Source organism: Camellia sinensis, chromosome 7 (genome assembly GCF_055761805.1).
Source record: "Camellia sinensis isolate YWXY chromosome 7, ASM5576180v1, whole genome shotgun sequence".
Classification (NCBI taxonomy): Eukaryota; Viridiplantae; Streptophyta; class Magnoliopsida; order Ericales; family Theaceae; genus Camellia; species Camellia sinensis.
Genome location: NC_138967.1, coordinates 142964764 through 142984888, shown reverse-complemented (window position 1 = coordinate 142984888; position 20125 = coordinate 142964764). Strand labels below are relative to the sequence as shown.

General features: G+C 34.4%; 1 protein-coding gene across 1 annotated transcript in view; it reads right to left on the bottom strand.

Moving 5' to 3' along the window:
• Positions 1 to 1083: 1083 nt before the first annotated feature.
• The window catches only part of LOC114319699 (uncharacterized), a 37206-nt gene continuing 18164 nt past the window's right edge, over positions 1084 to 20125 (bottom strand). The window contains exons 2-4 of the mRNA XM_028266754.2: positions 19908 to 20123; positions 4298 to 6304; positions 1084 to 1684 (exon numbers count right to left, since the gene is read on the bottom strand). Coding sequence (XP_028122555.2) covers positions 1320 to 1684; positions 4298 to 6304; positions 19908 to 20123 — 2588 coding nt within the window. The 3' untranslated portion in view covers positions 1084 to 1319. The remainder of the gene's footprint in view (positions 1685 to 4297; positions 6305 to 19907; positions 20124 to 20125) is intronic.

Here is a 20125-nt window from a genome sequence, read left to right as displayed (position 1 = left end):
CAGGTGCAACCGCTCGCTCGAGCGAGCCACTCTGGCTCGACCCACCAGACACGAACCCCACTCTCGCTCGAGCGACCAACTCCTCGCTCGAGCGAAGGTCCAAAATTCTGGGCAGCAACACTAGGCTCCCGAACACAACCAACCTGTAACAAACCTGCCTAACACATCCTATAACTCAAATATGAAGAAAAAGGAATGTAAACACGATAATAACCAACTACCAACATCCGTGGACACATGTCCGGATCACTGTACAACAAGGGTAAACCCGGGATCGCTATATGCTATCACACAAATAAATTCTTTTTTTTATCTGCAATAAATATTGTTTATTCTAAAATAGTTCAAATTTATATCTTTCAGTTTCATGTTTTATATTTCAAAGTGTGTTTAGTGAGGAGACAACACTAGAGGAAGAAAATTTTTGCCAATAAGGAAACACGTCCACTCTGAAAGGTTTGTGAGAGGGAAAGGAGAAGCGGGTTTTATGTCAACAGTTCATAGAAGAGAGGGAAAGGTTAGTAGCGGTTTGCTCAATCCACATGCATTATTTGGTGAAAGCACTCCAGCCCACTTGCCTCTTTGAAATAGTTTTCCAACCACGAATTTTTCTTCTTCAATACAATGCTCCTTACCAAATGCCCTTCCTTTGGTTGGGGCAACATAACAATGAGTAATTGCTTCAAAGATGCCAACTTGTCGAGAGTACAATGCTAGCCAAGATGGAGCTAGGAACCAGTCTATACTTTCCTAGGGCCTGCCTTGCTTTGTCATTTAGAAATTGGGCTAGCGTTAGAAAAGGAACCAATCCAACCTCTCTAGCTTTCTAAATAAGCACAATACAATATGGTGGTCATTTGTTGCTCCATAGGATCACATGACAACACTGTTGTAATCTAATTTTTTTTTTTTTGTTTTCATAAATTTATTCTCATTAAATTTTTTAATAAGAATATAAGTGGTATTGTTAAAGCAATTATTGAAACAATGTTTTATTGATGCTTCTCTTTCAAAAATCTATGTATGTTAAGATTGTTGATATGGTTGTGCCAACAAAATTATTGCACATTTGGCAATTGAAAGTCATTGGATTTCTAAAAGTTTATTTAAAATTAGTGACAGTGGGGTGGAAAGAAAGTCTCAAAGAGACATGTTTGAATACATTTACCATATTTAACTATATATTTTTTTTCTTTAGTTCTTCAAGCTAACTACTTACACATACTACAACCATATATAAAGGTTGCAAAAAAATACAAAGCATACACAATAAGCAATCCAAGTACTACGTAATCACTACCAGCTACAGATGCATTTGGCTAACTTTTTTGAATGTTGCAATTGGCTAGATACCAAAGTTTAACTTTTTTGAGTGTTGAGAGAACATCTTTCATGTTTATTCTCTCCTCGAATGATTCTGCAGAGCAACTCAAAGCCAATTCCATGATGGATGATACACACTGCAGTGCAACTGCAGTGAGGTGTTTTTCCTTTGGCTTAAGCAAGTCAGCATCTATAACATGAGAGATTGCATTTGGTAGTGACTCCCTCATCCAACGTTTCATCGTCATGTCTTCAAAAAACATTTCATCAGTGGGCTTCACTCTTGTGAATGTCTCCATAAGCAAGATTCCATAACTATAAACATCACAGCTTGTGGATACTAATCCTTGCAATCCAAACTCTGCATACAATCAAAATAAATATCAAGTTGTCAAGAAAATTATAGAATTTTGGTGGTGGCAAGTTGGTATGTGTCGGTGGTTGGATTCATGGCGTGCTAGAGGGTCTATAGCGATCCCGGGTTTTACCCTTGTTGTATAGTGATCCGGACATGTGTCCGTGGATGTTGGTAGCTGTTTATTATTTTGTTTACATCCTTTCTTACTTTGTATTTGAGTTATAAGATGTGTTGAGCGGGTTTGTTACAGGTTGGTTGAGTTTAGAAACCAAAACTAGTTGCCCAGATTTTTGGCCTGTACGCTCGAGCGGAGGTGTTGGCGCTCGAGCGTAGATTACATCCATCCAGTATCTTGTTGTGCAGTGTTGTGAGCTCGAGCGTAGGGTTGGGAGCTCGAGCGGAGGTCTGGTTCTGCAAAAGTGCTGAGCGAGTGCATTCTGCGCTCGAGCGGGAGGTTGGCCGCTCGAGCGGAAGTCTGTGAGTGGACGCTCGAGCGGGGTGTTTTACGCTCGAGCGGAGACCTGGGTTAAAGTCCCGAAATTTTGACTTTTCAAATCACTTTTTCACTTTCTCTTCTCTCTCTTACTTTTCCTAAATCACCATTGTTGAGCCTCTCACTCTAGACTCTACCTTCTCTCTAGGTTTTGATCTAGTAGGAGTGATTTACTCACCTTTGGCCTTTACAAAAAAGTTGTTGATCGTCGAGGGCTTCATTTTAATCTGAAAATCTCGGGTTTTGGAGCACGTTGAGTTTTGTCTTCTTCTCCCTTGGAGCTCCGAATTTGAGGTAGGGATAACCTACTCCTCTCTATGGGTTTTGTCTTTAAATTTTGGTATTTTGAGATGTTGGGCTTGGTTTGGTAATTTTGTGAAAGATTGGGACTTTTGTGTAATTTTACAAAAGTTGGGGTTTTATTCATAATAAAACTAGATGCATGTTTGGCATAGAAAAATGGAATGATTGTTGAATCATTGATGAAAATGGGACCTAAGGGTTGAAATGGTAATTGTGGAAAATGGCCTAATTACATTGTTTAATTAATTGGGATAATTAATTGGTGAGAAATGAGGAAAAGAAATGTTGATTGAATATCCATTTGTGCATTTATTTTTTGTTTTAGAAATAACTGCTTTGGGCTATCGGTGGAGGATAGTCGGGATTGTTGTAGACAATGCATGATGATTAAGTAAACTGAAACTAATCAATGGAATGTGTCATGGAACTTGACAGTTGATAGAATACATTAATTGTATGTATTGTGTGATTGTATATAGAACCAATGTGTTTATATACGTTATGTGTAGAGGAGGAGATAGGGGATGTACTCCGCGGTTTAGGGGAAGATAGGGGATGTACCTCTAAACCGGATAGGTATTGGGAGGAGATAGGGGATGAACTCCGTAGACAGAGCTCATATGCTTGTCTAGAGAAGTGAAGATAGAGCTCATATGCTTATCTTTGTGAAGTGTGGATACAGCTTGTATGCTTATCTGTGGATATTGTTGATATACATATCTGTTGTAGAGTGTGGATACAGCTTGTATGCTTATCTGTGGATATTGTTGATATACATATCTGTTGAGATTGTGGATATAGCTTTTATGCTTATCTGAATGTGAGATATAGTTTTTATACATATCTGTGGAAATGATGATAGAGCTAGCATGCTTATCTGTTGAAAAAGGGAAAATGAAAAGTAATTGGGACTTGTAAGTCGTTGACATAAGTATGTAATTTATGTGATTGTATCAGTGTTGACCAACTATCAATTGCTAATGTTTTAGTCATTGTCCATGGTTGGTTTAGTGTATTTCTACTGGGCTGTGGCTCACCCTATATGGGAATATCATTTTCAGGTACAGGAAGCATGCCACCTCCAAGGACATAGCTGGGAGGCTAGTGGCGGGCATAGTTTTGTCGTTTTACTTTTGATGTATTATATGTAATTTCAAGCCAAGGGCTTAATGTGTAACGAGTTAGAACTCTTTGTTGTAACCAAGTGTTAACTTGGAAAGCTGTAAGCCCGTAGGGCATTTTGTTATGAGGTTAACATGTAATACTTATGTCTTGGAATTCTAATGAATGAAAGGAATGAGGTTAGTTTATATGTAGATGCGTGTCTTATCTGATGGGTTTAATGTTATTATTTTGAGGGCGTTACAGGGTCGCAATATTGGAGGGCTATGCAATGGTGGCAAGTGTTGGATGGGTGAGTTGTTTTGGGAAAGAAGGGTATGTAGTGGTGGTTGTGTGATAAAAAAGAGTAATTTTGTTATTTGGTATTATTGTTAAATTTGACAAATGAAAAAAAAAAAGGAAAAAAAGTAATTTACTTATTAAAGTTAACATTGTTAATTTTTCTATTATTGAAAGGGAGGTTGATGTAATTATGTTGAAGTTATGAAATTTATTGTATTTTTATCATTATTCAATGGAGATATGTGTAATTTACCATTTAGATAATTAGCTCGTTGTCAACAAAAGCATAAAAAATTCTATGAAAATTATATTTAAAATTTTGTGCTATAATATGAAAAGTGTATGTCTATATAAATTGGAAACATTATATAAAAAACACAAAAATGTGAAAATATAAATTAAAATTTAGAAGTCACCTGGTGCAATATACCCAAATGTTGCTATTGTCTTTGTATGTGTGACTCTCTCCTCCAAATCTAATAACTTCGCAATGCCAAAGTCACTCACATGTGCAACCATATCATCATCTAGCAGGATGTTGCTGGGTTTCAAATCACAGTGAACCAAAGGCATTGAATAATCATAATGAAGATACTTCAAAGCACATGCAACATCTATCATTATGTCTAATCTCTGCAACATATCTAAGGAATAGTTGTAAGAATACAACCACTTTTCAAGACTTCCATTAGGCATATACTCAAGTACTAGAGCTTTGAAATCAAGGTTTGAGCAACTGCTAATGACCTTAGTAAGATTGCGATGACGAAGGTGTCGCATTATCTTGCATTCTATGTCAAAACTCTTGAATGCACCTTTTACTTGCAAGTTGAATACCTTTACAGCCAAAACTGTGGTATCTTCAAGGATAGCTTTGTAGACAGAACCAAAACTTCCCATACCAAGCAGGTTGCTCTCACTAAACCCGTTAGTTGCTCGGAAAAGCTGTTGGTATGTGATTCTTGGAGGTGTTATTGTTGGTAAGAGATCAACATTGGATGGAGTATTATTTCTTCTTCGACATTTTATGAACAAGAACACAAAGGTTGTAGCAAGTAGTATGGATGCAATAGGTAACAAAATATATAAAGCTAAAGCCATTCTTTTTTCCCTCAGATGATGAAAGGAACTAGTATGGCATGGCAGGACTTGAAACTTTGGTGCACCGCATAATGCTTCATTCGACATGAAAGATTGAATGGTGAAGTTTGCAAAAGGTCCCCCATTTGGAATTTGTCCTCTTAACTTATTAAAAGAAATGTTGAGATATGAAAGATGAGGCAGTATCTCTAAGGACTTGGGGATCACATCAGAGAGGTCATTATAGGATAGATCTAAGAATTCTAAGCTCACCATGCTGCCAAATGAGTCAGGTATAGAACCTTGTAAATTGTTGTGCGCCAATGAAAGAGTAACCAAGTTTTGCAAACCTATAAGTGTACTTGGGATTTTTCCTGTGAACTGGTTCATTGAAAAATCTATTAGTGTTGCAACTTTGAAACTCCCAATTTGTGGTGGCAGATTGCCATTTAAAGAATTCGAGGACAGGTTAATTTCCAAGATATCTTTAAGATTGCCCAACCTTGTAGGTATGACGAAAGTTAGTTTGTTGGAATTGAGGTAGAGATATCTTAGAGATGTAATATTCCCTAAACATTCAGGAATCAATCCAAAAAGTTCATTTTGGTTCAATTGTAGATCACCCATGTTCTTGAGTTGGCATATATCATCTGGAATGGACCCTTGCAGTCTATTGTTGGAAAGATCCAATATTTGAAGCTTTCCCAACGCTTTAATTGTAGAGGGAATGAATCCAGTCAAATCGTTTTGTTGCATATACAAGAATGCCAAATTGCTTATATTACCAATTTCACTAGGAATGTTGCCTTTGATTCCACAAGAATCTACCTTAAATTCCTCAAGGGAAGCAGAGAGATTCCCAATAGTTGTCGGAAGAATGCCGTCCAGAGGATTACGATTTATCAACAATTTTTTTAAATCTTTGCAATTTACCAAGGAAGTGAGGAAGCTCAATTCTGAAGAGGAAGAAGATGACCCACTCATCAAATTGTTTCCATTCAAGTGGAGTACTTCTAGTAGTCGTAAATTGCCAAGCGATTTCGGAATTGAACCCGTAAATGCATTGTTACCGAGGTCTAAAGCAGTGAGTTTAGAAGCATTTGAAATTGACTCAGGAATAATTCCGGTGAGTTTATTTGTTGGAAGATAGAGGAAACTAAGATTGGGTAGCCAAAGCCCTATACTTGATGGAAGATTGCTTGACAAGTTATTTTCAGTAAGCGACATACCCTGAAGTGATGAGATATTAAAAATTGATGTTGGAATGGCACCCATTAAGTTGTTAACACAAAGTCTTAGCTCTCTCACATTTGGAAGCTCACCAATCTCTTCTGGTATCAGACCTGCCAAAATGTGTAAACACAGAAACTTGAAGAAAAAAAAATCAATGGAAATCAATTTTTTAACCCCCAAAAAACAAAAAACAAAATCTTTGATAAGAAAAAATATTAATTAAGGCATTCACTTTGGTAACCAACATCAAGACAAAATATTCTAACTTGTACAATTGACATCATCTTTTTTCTTTCTCTTGGTCACTACAAGAAAAAGCATTTTTGGCGACTAAAAAATCACCTTTGGTCGCTGAAAGTATAGGTTTTGGCGACTAAAAAAGCATTAGTAGCCAAAAGTAAAGATTTTTGGCGACTAAAAAAATTTAGTAGCCAAAAGTATAGGTTTTGGCGACTAAATATCTGTTTGGTCACCGATATATGGCTTTTACCGACTAAAAAAATTTACATAGCCAAAAGTAAGGCCTTTTGGCGACTAAAAAAATTTTAGTAGCCAAAAGTGAGGCATTTGGCGACTAAAAAGATGTTTGGTCGCCAAAAGTGAGGCTTTTACCGACTAAAAAAATTTTAGTTGCCAAAAGTAAGGCCCTTTGGCAACTAAAAAAAATTTAGTAGCCAAAAGTGAGGCATTCAGCGACTAAAAACATGTTTAGTAGCCAAAAGTGATAATTTTAGCATGGGAATTTTTTTTTAAACGACTAAAAAATAATTAGTAGCCAAAAGTATAGAATTGGCGACTAAAATTATGTTTAGTCGCCAAAAGTGGTCTCTTTTTTTCTACTAAATAATTTATTTTTACATAAATTATGTTCAATAAAAAATAATTATGTTTATATATGTACTTTTATATTAATACGAGTCTATATACTATATAAATAATATATGTTGCATATATAATCATATGGTGTTATGGAGGTGTAGTGGAAAGAGTGTGTTGTATAAGGTTTATAGTGTGGAAGGTTGTTGGCTCAAATCTCCACAAGAGTAGCGTGTAATTTTTTTTTTTCACGAATTAGCTTTCGGCGACTAAAAGGTTTGGTCGTCGATTCCTTGAGTATTGGCGACCAAAATATTAGTCGGTAAATGTATAATTTAAGAAAATATAATTGACTATTGGCGACTAAAATATTGGTCGGTAAATGTATAATTTAAAAAATATAATTGACTATTGGCGATCAAAGTTTTGGTCGCTAAAGACTTGCTTTTGGCGACTAAAAGTTTTTTAGTCGCCAATACCTTTCCCGACCGTCTTTCGGCGACTGAACCGGCGACTGAACCGGCGACTAAAAAATCCAGTTAGGGAAACTAAAAAATCGACTTTTGGCAACTAAAAATTGACTTTTGGTGACTAAAAATTTAGTCGCCAAATGTGTTTTTTTCTTGTAGTGGGTGGAGTTACACCTATTGCTAATGGTTGCATTCACATAACTCGTCATTTACCTTGTAGAAGTACCTATTAGTATTTTCCATGTACTATATGGCCAATTTAGAGGACCATATGAAGAAGAGAAACCTTTTGATTCCTAATTGTCAATTCAAGATGCCTAAATATTATGGGAGAAACATGTAATTCAATGTTCAATTTTGTAACATACAAATATGACAAGAAGTTATAAAGGGTGCAAGATGAAAAATAAGGATAAATTACGCTAAAATCTCCTTATGTTTAAAGAAAATATAGCAAATTCATAGTTTTGGCATAATTATACTGATTTTTTTCTGATAAAGCTAAGGAGATCAAAACGAATGCAGATGGTGTAAAGATACAAGAATAACCAAGGTAAAATATATATTTCTATGTAAAAGAGATGATAATTTCATTTTTCATTCATATGTCTAAATAATTACTAATGAAAAAGGGGTTAAGTGGTTGATAATCTTAAAGGGACCCCAGTTAATTATATCAAACTTATGGAATTTATTTTATGTTTTTTAAATCTTAAATGAGGTCAGTGTAATTTATCCAAAAAAAATTACACTATTGTAATATATTCCAAAAAAAGAAAAAAGAAAAGAAAAAGAACAGAAAAAAAAAAAAAGAAAAAAGAAAAGCTCTACTCAAAATGTAACCTGTTCGGTTTCAATTGTACAATTCATTTTTTTTTTTTGGTTGAAAAAATAGGAATTAGTTTGACAAAAATAAATTGTAAAAAAATATTTTTGAATATCTAAAAAATATTTTTTCCTTAAAAAAATGTAAAACTATATGAGCTAATGAGTGTTTTTATTTATTATGATTTTTTCACTCAATTAGTTTTAGGTTTTGTGAAAACAATTTGGAAAATCATACCAAATAGAGTTGAATCTTTATTTCAATCGGAACAAGTGTAATGCCCATGTTATGCACGAAAATAAATAAATATTTTAAAAATAATTTTAAAAATTGAATAATAACATAAACTTTGTTTAAAATATATAGAAAAAATAATTTAGGGTCAACTAAATTTTAACTATTTTCATTCGAGTTACAGCTAAGAGTAGTTAAAAAAAATTAAGAAATTTGTATTAATGCTTGAAGCTCAGTCTTTCAGACAAAAGTGATTTTTACTTAATACATAATATAAATTAGGGGAATTAGGATTTAGTCCGCCGTAGAAAGAGAAAAGAGTTTATCACCAAAATGAAAATATTAAGGAGGAAAAAAGACTTAAAATGACATGGAATAAGAATAGTAAAAAATTATATTAATTAGTTTAAATCATTTGAGTATATAACTCTTTATAGAGGAGTTTGTGTGGGTGCGAGTTGCAACAGCAGAGGAGTTTGTTCACTCTTTGAACCTCTCTTAATGCACTTTATCATCTTGTATATTTTATTTTATGTTTGTAATGAATTTTTTTTATTGATAAAAAAAATAAAAATAAAATATAACTCTTGATAGAGCATAATGAAAAAAAAAAAATTCATATGGCCATTATCAATTGATTGGGACACAAAACTTAGTTTGATTTATTCATAATTATAATGCTAACACGTTTCTCTGTTTAAATAAAAATAATATACAAATCTAATTTTTAAACTTACTTTCATGGGATGATGGGATGGCATTATTTATTTTATTTTCCTCTATCATATTTTAAATTATTTCTTTCTCTCTTATGTTGGTTTGGAGATGGTATGAGAGATGAGACTTGTAGTATGAATGGTGGACTTATGCTATGGATGGATGGGAAATACTATGGTATGCTACATCGCTGATTATTGGTTATTCCTGACGTATAGTTACGTGGTTCTTCATGATATATATTATAATTGATGAAAAAGTGGGGTATTATGATTTCGTGTTGGATGATTGAGGAATATGAAGGGATATGGTAAATGATGATTGGTGAAGGAGTATGAACAAGTAGTACACCGGGAATACCTAATAATTTTTCACAGTACACATATGTAAATTATGTCATTTATGAGTTTGATTATTACAAATGACATAATTCAATATTATGTGAGTCATAAAAAACAAAAAAACAAAATTTGAGTTATAACTAAATATCACATGAGGTATAATCAAATAACTTTTGGATCTTAACTAAAATTTTGTCATAACCCATATCACATTATGTCATAACTAATAACACAGTAGGTCATAACTATTGATTCAACAATTATAACAAAATGTACATATGATACACACTCGACATAGAATTTCTAGGATAAAAAACAAGTTTCCTTGTTGGACTTGGTTAGATAATTATAACCGTTGCCCAAATGAGTTGTTAATCAATGCATACAAGTTTGCAAGGCATAGATGTATCTTGGAAATCATAAGATGTATTGCTATAAAAACCCAATTTGTTCGGATAGGTTGGGTGGTTATTTAAGTCCAAATTCAAGTTGTGTTGAGAGCTGTCTAAGTTTGGATTGTAAACTGAAATTGTCTTCCCAAGTTCATTCCAAATTAAATCCGAATTGTTCGAATTGCACATAAATTTTAGTTTTTTTTTTTTAGTGCAACTAAGTTATTTAATTTGTTAAAATTAGACTATAATTACATTTCTTTTATAAAATCATTAATACAATGAAAATAAATAATTTATGTAATGTAAGAAAGATGCTACTCTAGTGGTCTTTACAATTTACGAGTGAGAAAATATTTTTTGTCGTATGAGGTATAACTAAACAACTTTTGGATCATAATTAAAATTTTGTCATAACTAATATCATAATATGTGTTAGGTCCCTTTATTGTCAAATCTGCGTACAAACTTTGTTTTGATAAAGTTGTAATTTTTCCTAGTTTTTTGTCTTTCCCGCTCGAGCGGAACCGTTGGCGCTCGAGCGTAATATGGGATGTCTCAGTAGTTTGTCAGGTCTGTAAAAAATACTGAGATGTGTGATTTCGCGCTCGAGCGTATGTTCTCGCGTTCGAGCGGAACTCTGTTTTGCCACACGCATGTTTTGCTGAAGCCGCTCGAGCGGGCTGTTTGGCGCTCGAGCGGAGATCGTGGACTTTGTTCTCCTATATATATCTGTTTAGGCTGATGTTAGGGTTTACTTTTCCTAGATCTTATTCAAGAGTCCTAGCGTTTTGTTTGAGGTTTTCTTCTAAGGTTTTTGTGAGTTTTCCTTGATAAAATTGAATGAGTATTCAACTCATGAATTGAGAAGCACATATCAAGGAGATTGTTCGTATACATACAAGAGTGTTATTCTTCGGTGGATTCCGAAGATTCAAACGTAGAGTTTCAAAAGGCGTTTGATTATGTACGTAGTCGATAATTCGACAAGTGAAGTTGTGGATTCAACTTCAGGATTGATCAGTTCCGAGACGAAGGCGTGGTGAAAGAGTTACAGAAGATTTGAAGACAAATTGACTGAGTTGGGTAATTTGTTTGTTATCTTTGTAATCTTTCTTTCTTCAATAGTGGATTGATTAGTGGCGTTTCGCCCGTGGTTTTTTATTACAATTGAAGGTTCTTCAATTGTGGTTTTTTCCACGTAAAAATCGTTTGTGTCGATTTATTGTTTATTCCGAAAACAACATTCTAAATCACTTTCGTTCGTGCTTGATGATTTAGATTGAGTGTTTTGGGTAATTGGGAATTGGAATATTTTAATCTTGATCTAATCATGAATCACTTAGGATTTTTAATATGTTATAACTAATAACACAGTAGATTATAACTATTGATTCAAAAATCATAACAAAATGTACATATGGTACACACCCTACATAGAATTTCCCTGGATGAAGAACAGGTTTCCTTGTTGGACTTGGTTAGATAATTATAAGCGTTGCCCAAATGATTTGTTAATCAATGCATATAAGTTTGCAAGGCATGGATGTATCTTGGAAATCATAATATGTATTGCTATAAAAACTCAACTTGTTCAGGCAAGTTGGAAGGTTATTTAAATCCAAATTCAAGTTGTGTTGAGAGCTGTCTAAATTCAGATTGTAATCCGAAATTGTCTTCCCAAGTTCAACCTAAATTAAATCCGAATTGTTCGAATTGCACATAAATTTTAGTTTTTTTTTTTTAGTGCAACTAAGTTATTAATTTGTTAAAATTAGACTGTAATTACATTTTTTTATTTGTAAAATCATTAATAAAATCCAAACAAATAATTTATGTACTGTAAGAAAGATGTTGTTATAGTGGTCTTTACAATTTATGAGTGTGAAAATATATATATATATATATATTTGTTGTGTTATTTGTGTGTATATATTGTTGGAAAAATGGTTAATATAGGCATATTTTGGGCCGACTTTGAGCCCAAAATTGAGTGGGCCCCGAACGTCTTTTGGGGTGGGTCCAAAGAGGTGAAGTGTTCCTTGCCGCGTGGCAAGTCACACGGTGAAGACGGCTCGTCAAAACCATTTATGAGTGAATGGGAACATGACGTTGTTTTCGGGTTCATGGAATAGGAAATTTAAGGAAGTAAATGTTGGTTTCTTTGGAAAGGGTTGTCCCACATTGAAACTTTAAGAGAGTTTTGTTGAGTTTATAAGCTCTAGCCTACAATACTTGGGTTGGGCCCCAAGGGGCACCCCAAGTTTGTAGAAGGGAGGAGTTATGAACAAAGTGAACCTTAGCCCAAACCACCACACTCGCGCGCACCACCGCCAGCCATCTGGCTCGGTCGGCTGGGGTCACTTCTTGTATTAATTTTTTGGACGAAATTCATTTGAATTTTTTCAAAAAATATTGCGGGAATTTAATTCAAATTTGAATTCCAATTTTTGTCCAACTTCTGTCTGAAATTACTCAACAGATTAAAACTGTTTTTCAATTTTTTTTAACTTCCAGAAACTGCCCTACAGTTCCGGGTTTAACTGTCCAACAGTTAAATCTGTTCAAACAGATTAGATCTGTTTGAATTTTGAAGTATACCTGTTCATTTCAAATTCGCATCTGTTGAGTTCAAAATTCTACACCTGTTCGGCTCTATATATACCAGCACTGTCCAACATTTTTTTTCGAATCCGAAAATAGTATGAAATTTGTCTCATTGCTATCCTGAATTTTCTACTTTTGTATTATTCTTCATATTGGATTTAGGATAAATTAAAGAGAGTATAAGAACACAAGGTTTGGTTCACCAAACAAATTTGTTTGAAGTGCTTCTATAAGTTTGTGAAGATCATTGTATCCTGGGAGATAGACGCCACTCAACCGTAAGCACCGTAGCGGGGCGAATCTGTCTTAAGGACAGAGTGTCACAAACTCGACTTGGTCTTTGAATTTTCTTCTAATTCGGTTCAATAAATAAATTCGGAACGTTATTTATTTATTTTGTTTGATTTATTTCATTTATTTTATTTACACAGAAGATTGTTCCAACAATCTTAAGACAAATTCGAATTATTCTGTTTACAGAATTTTTCGTTTGTTTCCTTTTCTCGTTTTTTTTTTAAGAAAATTATTTTCTGTGGATTTACAAAATAATATTCTGGTTGGAAAAACAAATAGTGAATATATGCTATTTGACAGATAGTAGTAATATACTGTCTATTTTCTTTGACAACTAGTAGTACGATACTGGTGTCATTAACAATTCAGAATATATTTTTGTGAAATTTTTTCAGAAATTAATTTTGGGTTTTAGAAATTACTTTCTGAGTTGTCATTACTTAAAATTCTGTTTTAGTTTTTTAATTATTGAAATGTTACAGAAATTAATTTTCTATGTGGAATTAATTTAGTTGAATAAAATTTTATTTTATTTCCAAATTAATTGAAAAATAAAAGTTATATTCTTATTTCTTTTATTTTACATAATTTAATTTCCTGTGTGGAATTAATTTGGTTGAATAAAATTTTATTTTATTTCCAAATTAATTGGAAAATAAAAGTTACATTCGTGTTTCTTTTATTTTTTACAGAATTTAATTCTGTGAATTTGGTTTAATTTTCTGTGTAGTGTAAATTCTAATTATAATTTTGTTTTATAAAAACTAATTGATGGCTACTGAAACTAATGCCCAAACAAGTACTACTGTGGTGGCTGCAATTGCACCAACCCCCTCTCCTGTGGTGACAATACCAATAAATCATGGAGAGAAGCCAGAGAAGTTCTCAAGAACTGACTTTAAAAGATGGCAACAGAAAATGTTGTTCTATCTTACAACTTTGAACCTGGCTCGTTTCCTCTGTAAAGATGCTCCTACCCTGAAAGAGGATGAAACCGACCGGCAAGTGGTTGTTGCGGTTGATGCCTGGAAACATGCCGATTTCCTTTGCCGGAACTACATCTTGAACGGACTTGACAATACATTATACAACGTCTACAGTCCTATCAAGATAGCAAAGGAACTTTGGGAGTCTTTGGAGAAAAAATATAAAACGGAAGATGCTGGCTCAAAGAAATTTGTGGTAGGCAGATTCCTGGATTTTGTAATGGTTGATTCAAAAACTGTGATCAGCCAAGCTCAAGATTTCCAACTCATTTTGCATGACATTCACGCAGAAGGCATGTCTCTCAGTGAATCCTTCCAAGTTGCAGCCTTAATTGAAAAGTTACCAAAAGGCTGGAAGGAATTCAAGAACTACCTCAAACACAAGCGCAAAGAAATTTCTATGGAAGAATTAATTGTGCGTTTGAGGATTGAGGAGGACAACCACAATTCTGAAAAGCGGGTTGGTAAGCATCCTATGGAGTTTGAGGCAAATGTGGTGGAACATGTTTCAAAAACCAAGAAACGAAAGTCTTCTGGAGAAAGTTCATCACAAGGCTCTAAAGAGGGGGAAAATAAAAAGTGCAAGTTTAATGGCAAATGTTACATCTGTGACAAAGAGGGACATCGGGCGAAAGATTGTCGTAGCAAAGGCAAAAGCAAAAACAAAAGAAGAACAAGCAAGAAGCCTACTCAAGCCCATATGACTGAAGTGGACAAAATTTCCAATGGTGTAGATGACATCAATCTTTCTGCAGTTGTTTCCAAGGCAAATCTTGTCAGAAATCCTAAAGAATGGTGGGTGGACACTGGAGCTACTCGCCATATTTGTGCCGAGAAAAAGATGTTCACATCTTATTCTACAGTGGACAATGCTGAACAACTTTTTATGGGCAACTCCTCAACTTCCAAAGTTGAAGGACAAGGAAAGATTGTACACAAGATGACATCAGGAAAGGAACTCACTCTCAACAATGTGCTGCATATACCGGACATTCGCAAGAATCTTGTTTCCGGATCTTTGTTGAGTAAGAATGGGTTTAGGCTAGTATTTGAGAGTGATAAATTTGTACTTACTAAGAATGGGATGTATGTAGGAAAAGGTTACATGTCTGATGGCCTTCTCAAGTTAAATGTAATGACCGTTGTACCCTCAGTTATTAATAATACTACATCTTCTTCTTACTTGCTTGAGTCTTCAAATTTATGGCATGGTAGACTAGGACATGTTAATTATGGATCTTTGCGTAGATTAATTAACATGGAATGTTTACCTAAATTTGACATTGATTCAAATCATAAATGTGAAATTTGTGTTGAGGCAAAATTATCTAAAACTCCTTTTCATTCAATTGAAAGAAGTACGGAACCACTTGAATTAATTCATAGTGACATTTGTGATTTTAAATCAATTCAAACTAGAGGTGGGAAAAAGTATTTTATCACTTTTATAGATGACTATACTAGATATAGTTATGTTTATTTAATTCGAACCAAGGATGAAGCTTTGGAAACTTTCATTCAATATAAGAATGAAGTTAAAAATCAACTTGGTAAGAAAATCAAGAAAATTAGAAGTGATAGAGGTGGTGAATATGAATCACCTTTTGGTGAGTTTTGTAAAGAACGTGGAATAATTCATCAAACTACTGCTCTTTACTCACCTCAGCAAAATAGAATTGCTGAAAGGAAAAATAGGACTTTAAAAGAAATGATGAATGACATGTTAATAAGTTCTGGATTACCTCAGAAGTTGTGGGGGGAAGCAATACTTTCTACTAATTATATACTTAATAAAGTCCCCCGAAAAAAGTAAATCAAACACCTTATGAATTATGGCATGGAAGAGTACCATCCTACAAATACTTAAAAGTGTAGGGGTGTTTGGCTAAAGTGGCTATTCCTAGTCCTAAAAAGACTAAGATAGGTCCTAAGACCATTGATTGCATTTTCATTGGTTATGCTAAGAATAGTAGTGCATATCAGTTTTTGATTCATAAATCAGAACATACTGAAATGCATGTAAATACTATTATTGTGTCTCGGAATGCATCTTTCTTTGAACATGTATTTCCAAATAAAACTGGACAAGAGACTAGTAACAATAAAAGATCTCATAATGCTATTACTAGTCAGGATCAAGAACATGATCAAGAACAAGAGTTAGATCAAAATGAGGAAGAGGAACTTAGGCGTAGTAAATGTGCTAGAACCTCAAAATCTTTTGGTCCAGATTTTCTAACATTTTTGTTAGAAAATGAGCCTTTAACTTTTAAAGAGGATATGCCCAATCCTGAAGCTCCTTTATGGAAAGAAGCTATCAATAGTGAAATTGAATCCATCTTGCAAAATCACACTTGGGAATTGGTGGAGTTGCCACCAGGTTGTAAACCTCTTGGGTACAAATGGATTTTCAAAAGAAAATTGAAAGCGGATGGATCAATTGACAAATACAAGGCAAAACTTGTGGTCAAAGGATTTAGACAAAAAGAAGGTCTTGATTACTTTGACACATACTCACCGGTTCCTAGAATAACATCTATTAGAATGCTAATTACCATTGCATCTCTATACAATCTAGAAATTCATCAAATGGATGTTAAAACTGCTTTCTTAAATGGTGAGTTAAATGAAGAAATTTACATGGAGCAACCAGAAGGTTTTTCTGTTCCAGGAAAAGAAAAGAAGGTGTGTAAATTGGTTAAATCTTTATATGGTCTAAAATAAGCGCCAAAGCAATGGCATGAGAAATTTGACAAGGCAATGATGTCAAATGGATTTAAAATTAATGAGTGTGATAAATGTGTTTACATTAAGAACACAGACAAAGGTTATGTCATTGTATGTCTTTATGTGGATGATATGGTCATCATAGGTAGTAATAATGACATGATTAAAACTACTAAGAAAATGTTGAATAAACATTTTGACATGAAGGACATGGGCATTGCTGATGTAATTCTTGGTATGAAAATTACCAAAAACATCAGAAGGATATGCTTTGTCACAATCTCATTACATTGAGAAAATACTTGACAAAATTCAGCAAAGATGATGATCATCTTGCTAGAACACCTATAGTTGTTAATTTGTATCTTTCTAAGAATGTACAGGAAAGTATTTCTCAATTAGAGTGTGCCCAAATTATTGGAAGCTTAATGTACTTGATGAACTGCACTCGCCCGAATATAGTTTATGCAGCAAGTAAATTAAGTAGATATATGAGTAATCCGGGAGTAGAACACTGGAAAGCAATTATAAGGGTTCTTAGATATCTCCGATTTACTCGTAACATTGGGCTTCATTATACTAGATATCCAGCTGTACTTGAAGGATACTATGATGCAAATTGGATATCGGATACTAGAGACTCAAAGTCTACCAGTGGGTATGTCTTTACTCTTGGTGGGGCGGCTGTATCATGGAAATCTTCCAAACAGACTTGGATTTCTAGGTCTACTATGGAATCAGAATTCATAGCCTTAGACAAAGCAAGGGAAGAGGCAGAATGGCTTCGCCACTTCCTTAAAGATATTCCAATTTGGCCAAAATCGGTGCCTGCTATATGCATACATTGTGATAGTCAATCAGCAATAGGTATAGCACAGAGTCATATGTATAACGGTAAGTCACGACACATTCGTCGTCGACATAACACCGTGAGACAACTACTCTCTAATGAAATTATTTCCATTGAATATGTGAAGTCTAAAGACAATATAGCGGATCCAATAACCAAAGGGTTAGCAAGAGAGCTAGTTGAGAATACATCGAGGGGAATGGGACTAAAGCCTGTTAAATAAGAGTTACCACAACGGCAACCCAACCTAGTTGACTGAAGATCCCAAGATCTAGGTTCAAAGGGACAACCGAGTTGTGAATGACTCAGAAGGATCACTGGGGAGTCTAACTCCTACCCATTTCTATGATGACATAGTGATGTCTGCAGCGTTTTAGGTTAAGTAAGATTTTAATGATTCTTATATCTAGGTAAACCTAGTGGAGTATGGAAGGATACTCTTCATAAGAATCACCTATGTGAGTGTGAACTGGGCCGGTTCTATAAGACTTGTGAAGGGTTACAAATCTTTAGAACACTCATGAAGACCAGGTTGTTCAGGGCCAAAATGAACACAATAGTGAGAACTAAACTGTGTCTGGGGATATACTGTGTGAGTTCTATTGTCTTGGTTTACACAAACGGCTGAACAGTTCAAGACATCATGTTCACTGGTTAGCTAGTAAATCTGATAGTGTCTCACAAGGGAAGGTATCCTTTGCAGAATATTTCCAATTTCTGTACTCTCTGTAATTAGATCATGTTGTTGCATTTTCTCTCCGTCAAATTCCATTCATGTGAGGGATTGTTGGAAAAATGGTTAATATAGGCATATTTTGGGCCGACTTTGAGCCCAAAATTGAGTGGGCCCCAAACGTCTTTTGGGGTGGGTCCGAAGAGGTAAAGTGTTCCTTGCTGTGTGGCAAGTCACACGGTCAAGACAGTTCGTTAAAACCATTTATAAGTGAATGGGAACATGACGTCGTTTTTTGGTTCGTGGAATAGGAAATTTAAGGAAGTAAATGTGGGTTTCTTTGGAAAGGGTTGTCCCACATTGAAACTTTAAGGGAGTTTTGTTGAGTTTATAAGCTCTAGCCTACAATACTTGGGTTGGGCCCCAAGAGGCACCCCAAGTTTGTAGAAGGGAGGAGTTATGGACAAAGTGAACCTTAGCCCAAACCACCATATGCGCGCGCGCCGCCGTTCGTCCGGCCGGGCCGGGCGCGGGTGTGGGTCGGGTCGGTTCTTGTATTAATTTTTTGGACGAAATTCATTTGAATTTTTTCAAAAAATATTGTGGGAATTTAATTCAAATTTGAATTCCAACTTCTGTCCGAAATTACTCAACAGATTAAAACTATTTTTCTGTTTTTTTTTAACTTCCAGAAACTGCCCTGCAGTTCCGGGTTTAACCATCCAACAGTTAAATCTGTTCAAACAGATTAGATCTGTTTGAATTTTGAACTATACTTGTTCATTTCAAATTCGCATCTGTTGAGTTCAAAATTCAGCACCTATTCGGCTCTATATATACCAGCACTGTCCAACATTTTTTTCGAATCCGAAAACAGTATGAAATTTGTCTCAATGCTGTCCAGAATTTTCTACTTTTGTATTATTCTTCATATTAGGTTTAGGATAAATTAAAGAGAGTATAAGAACACAAGGTTTGGTTCGCCGAACAAATTTGCTTGAAGTGCTTCTACAAGTTTGTGAAGATCATTGTATCCTAGGAGATAGACGCCACTCAACCGTAACCACCATAGCGGAGCGAATCTGTCTTAAGGACAGAGTGTCACACACTCGACTAGGTCTTTGAATTTTCTTCTAATTCGGTTCAATAAATAAATTCGGTACGTTATTTATTTATTTTGTTTGATTTATTTCATTTATTTTATTTACACAGAAGATTGTTCTAACATATATCTAACGGTTTAAATTACTTTAATATCATCTAACGGATAATAATTTATATGTATATTTAATATTATATATATATATATATATAATATTCAGATTTCGAGTTGTTTGATGTCTTTGCCCAAACATGTCCAAATTTAATAGAAGTTTCTGAATTTTTGCCCCAACCCATACCGAATTCTAAAATATTTTGCCATAGTCCTAAACAAATTTGGGTTGAGCTCGGGTTGTTCGAATTGAGCCTACCCAAGTTGCACCCCTAAACTTAATTCTTGTAATTTGAAGAAATTAGAGAAGTTTATAAGGACATTAGGATTGTGTTTGAATCATGAATTGAGATAAGGATTTGGAAATTGAAATGATGAAAAGATGAGGATAATATGAATAAAATATAAGTTAAATATTTTCTATATATATATATTTTTTAAAATTTTTATTTAAATTTATGATTTCAGATACAATGTACAAAAAGGCAAGTAGTGTTTAGTGATAAGGATTAGTGCCAATTTCCTTCCCAAAGTCAGCTACTAAAGTTTGAGAGATGGATGCGTTACCTGTCAAGTTATTTTCACCAAGATGTAATACTGAGAGTAAGGTACAGTTGCCAATTGCTCTTGGAATATTTCCCGTCAATTTATTGCGCTGTAGATAAAGCTCTTTCAATGAAGAGCTGTTATAGATAGAAGATGGTACGAGACCAGTGAGGTTGGCAGATTTTATAGCTAAGAACTCTAAACTATGTAGACTACCCAATTCTTGTGGAATTTCACCT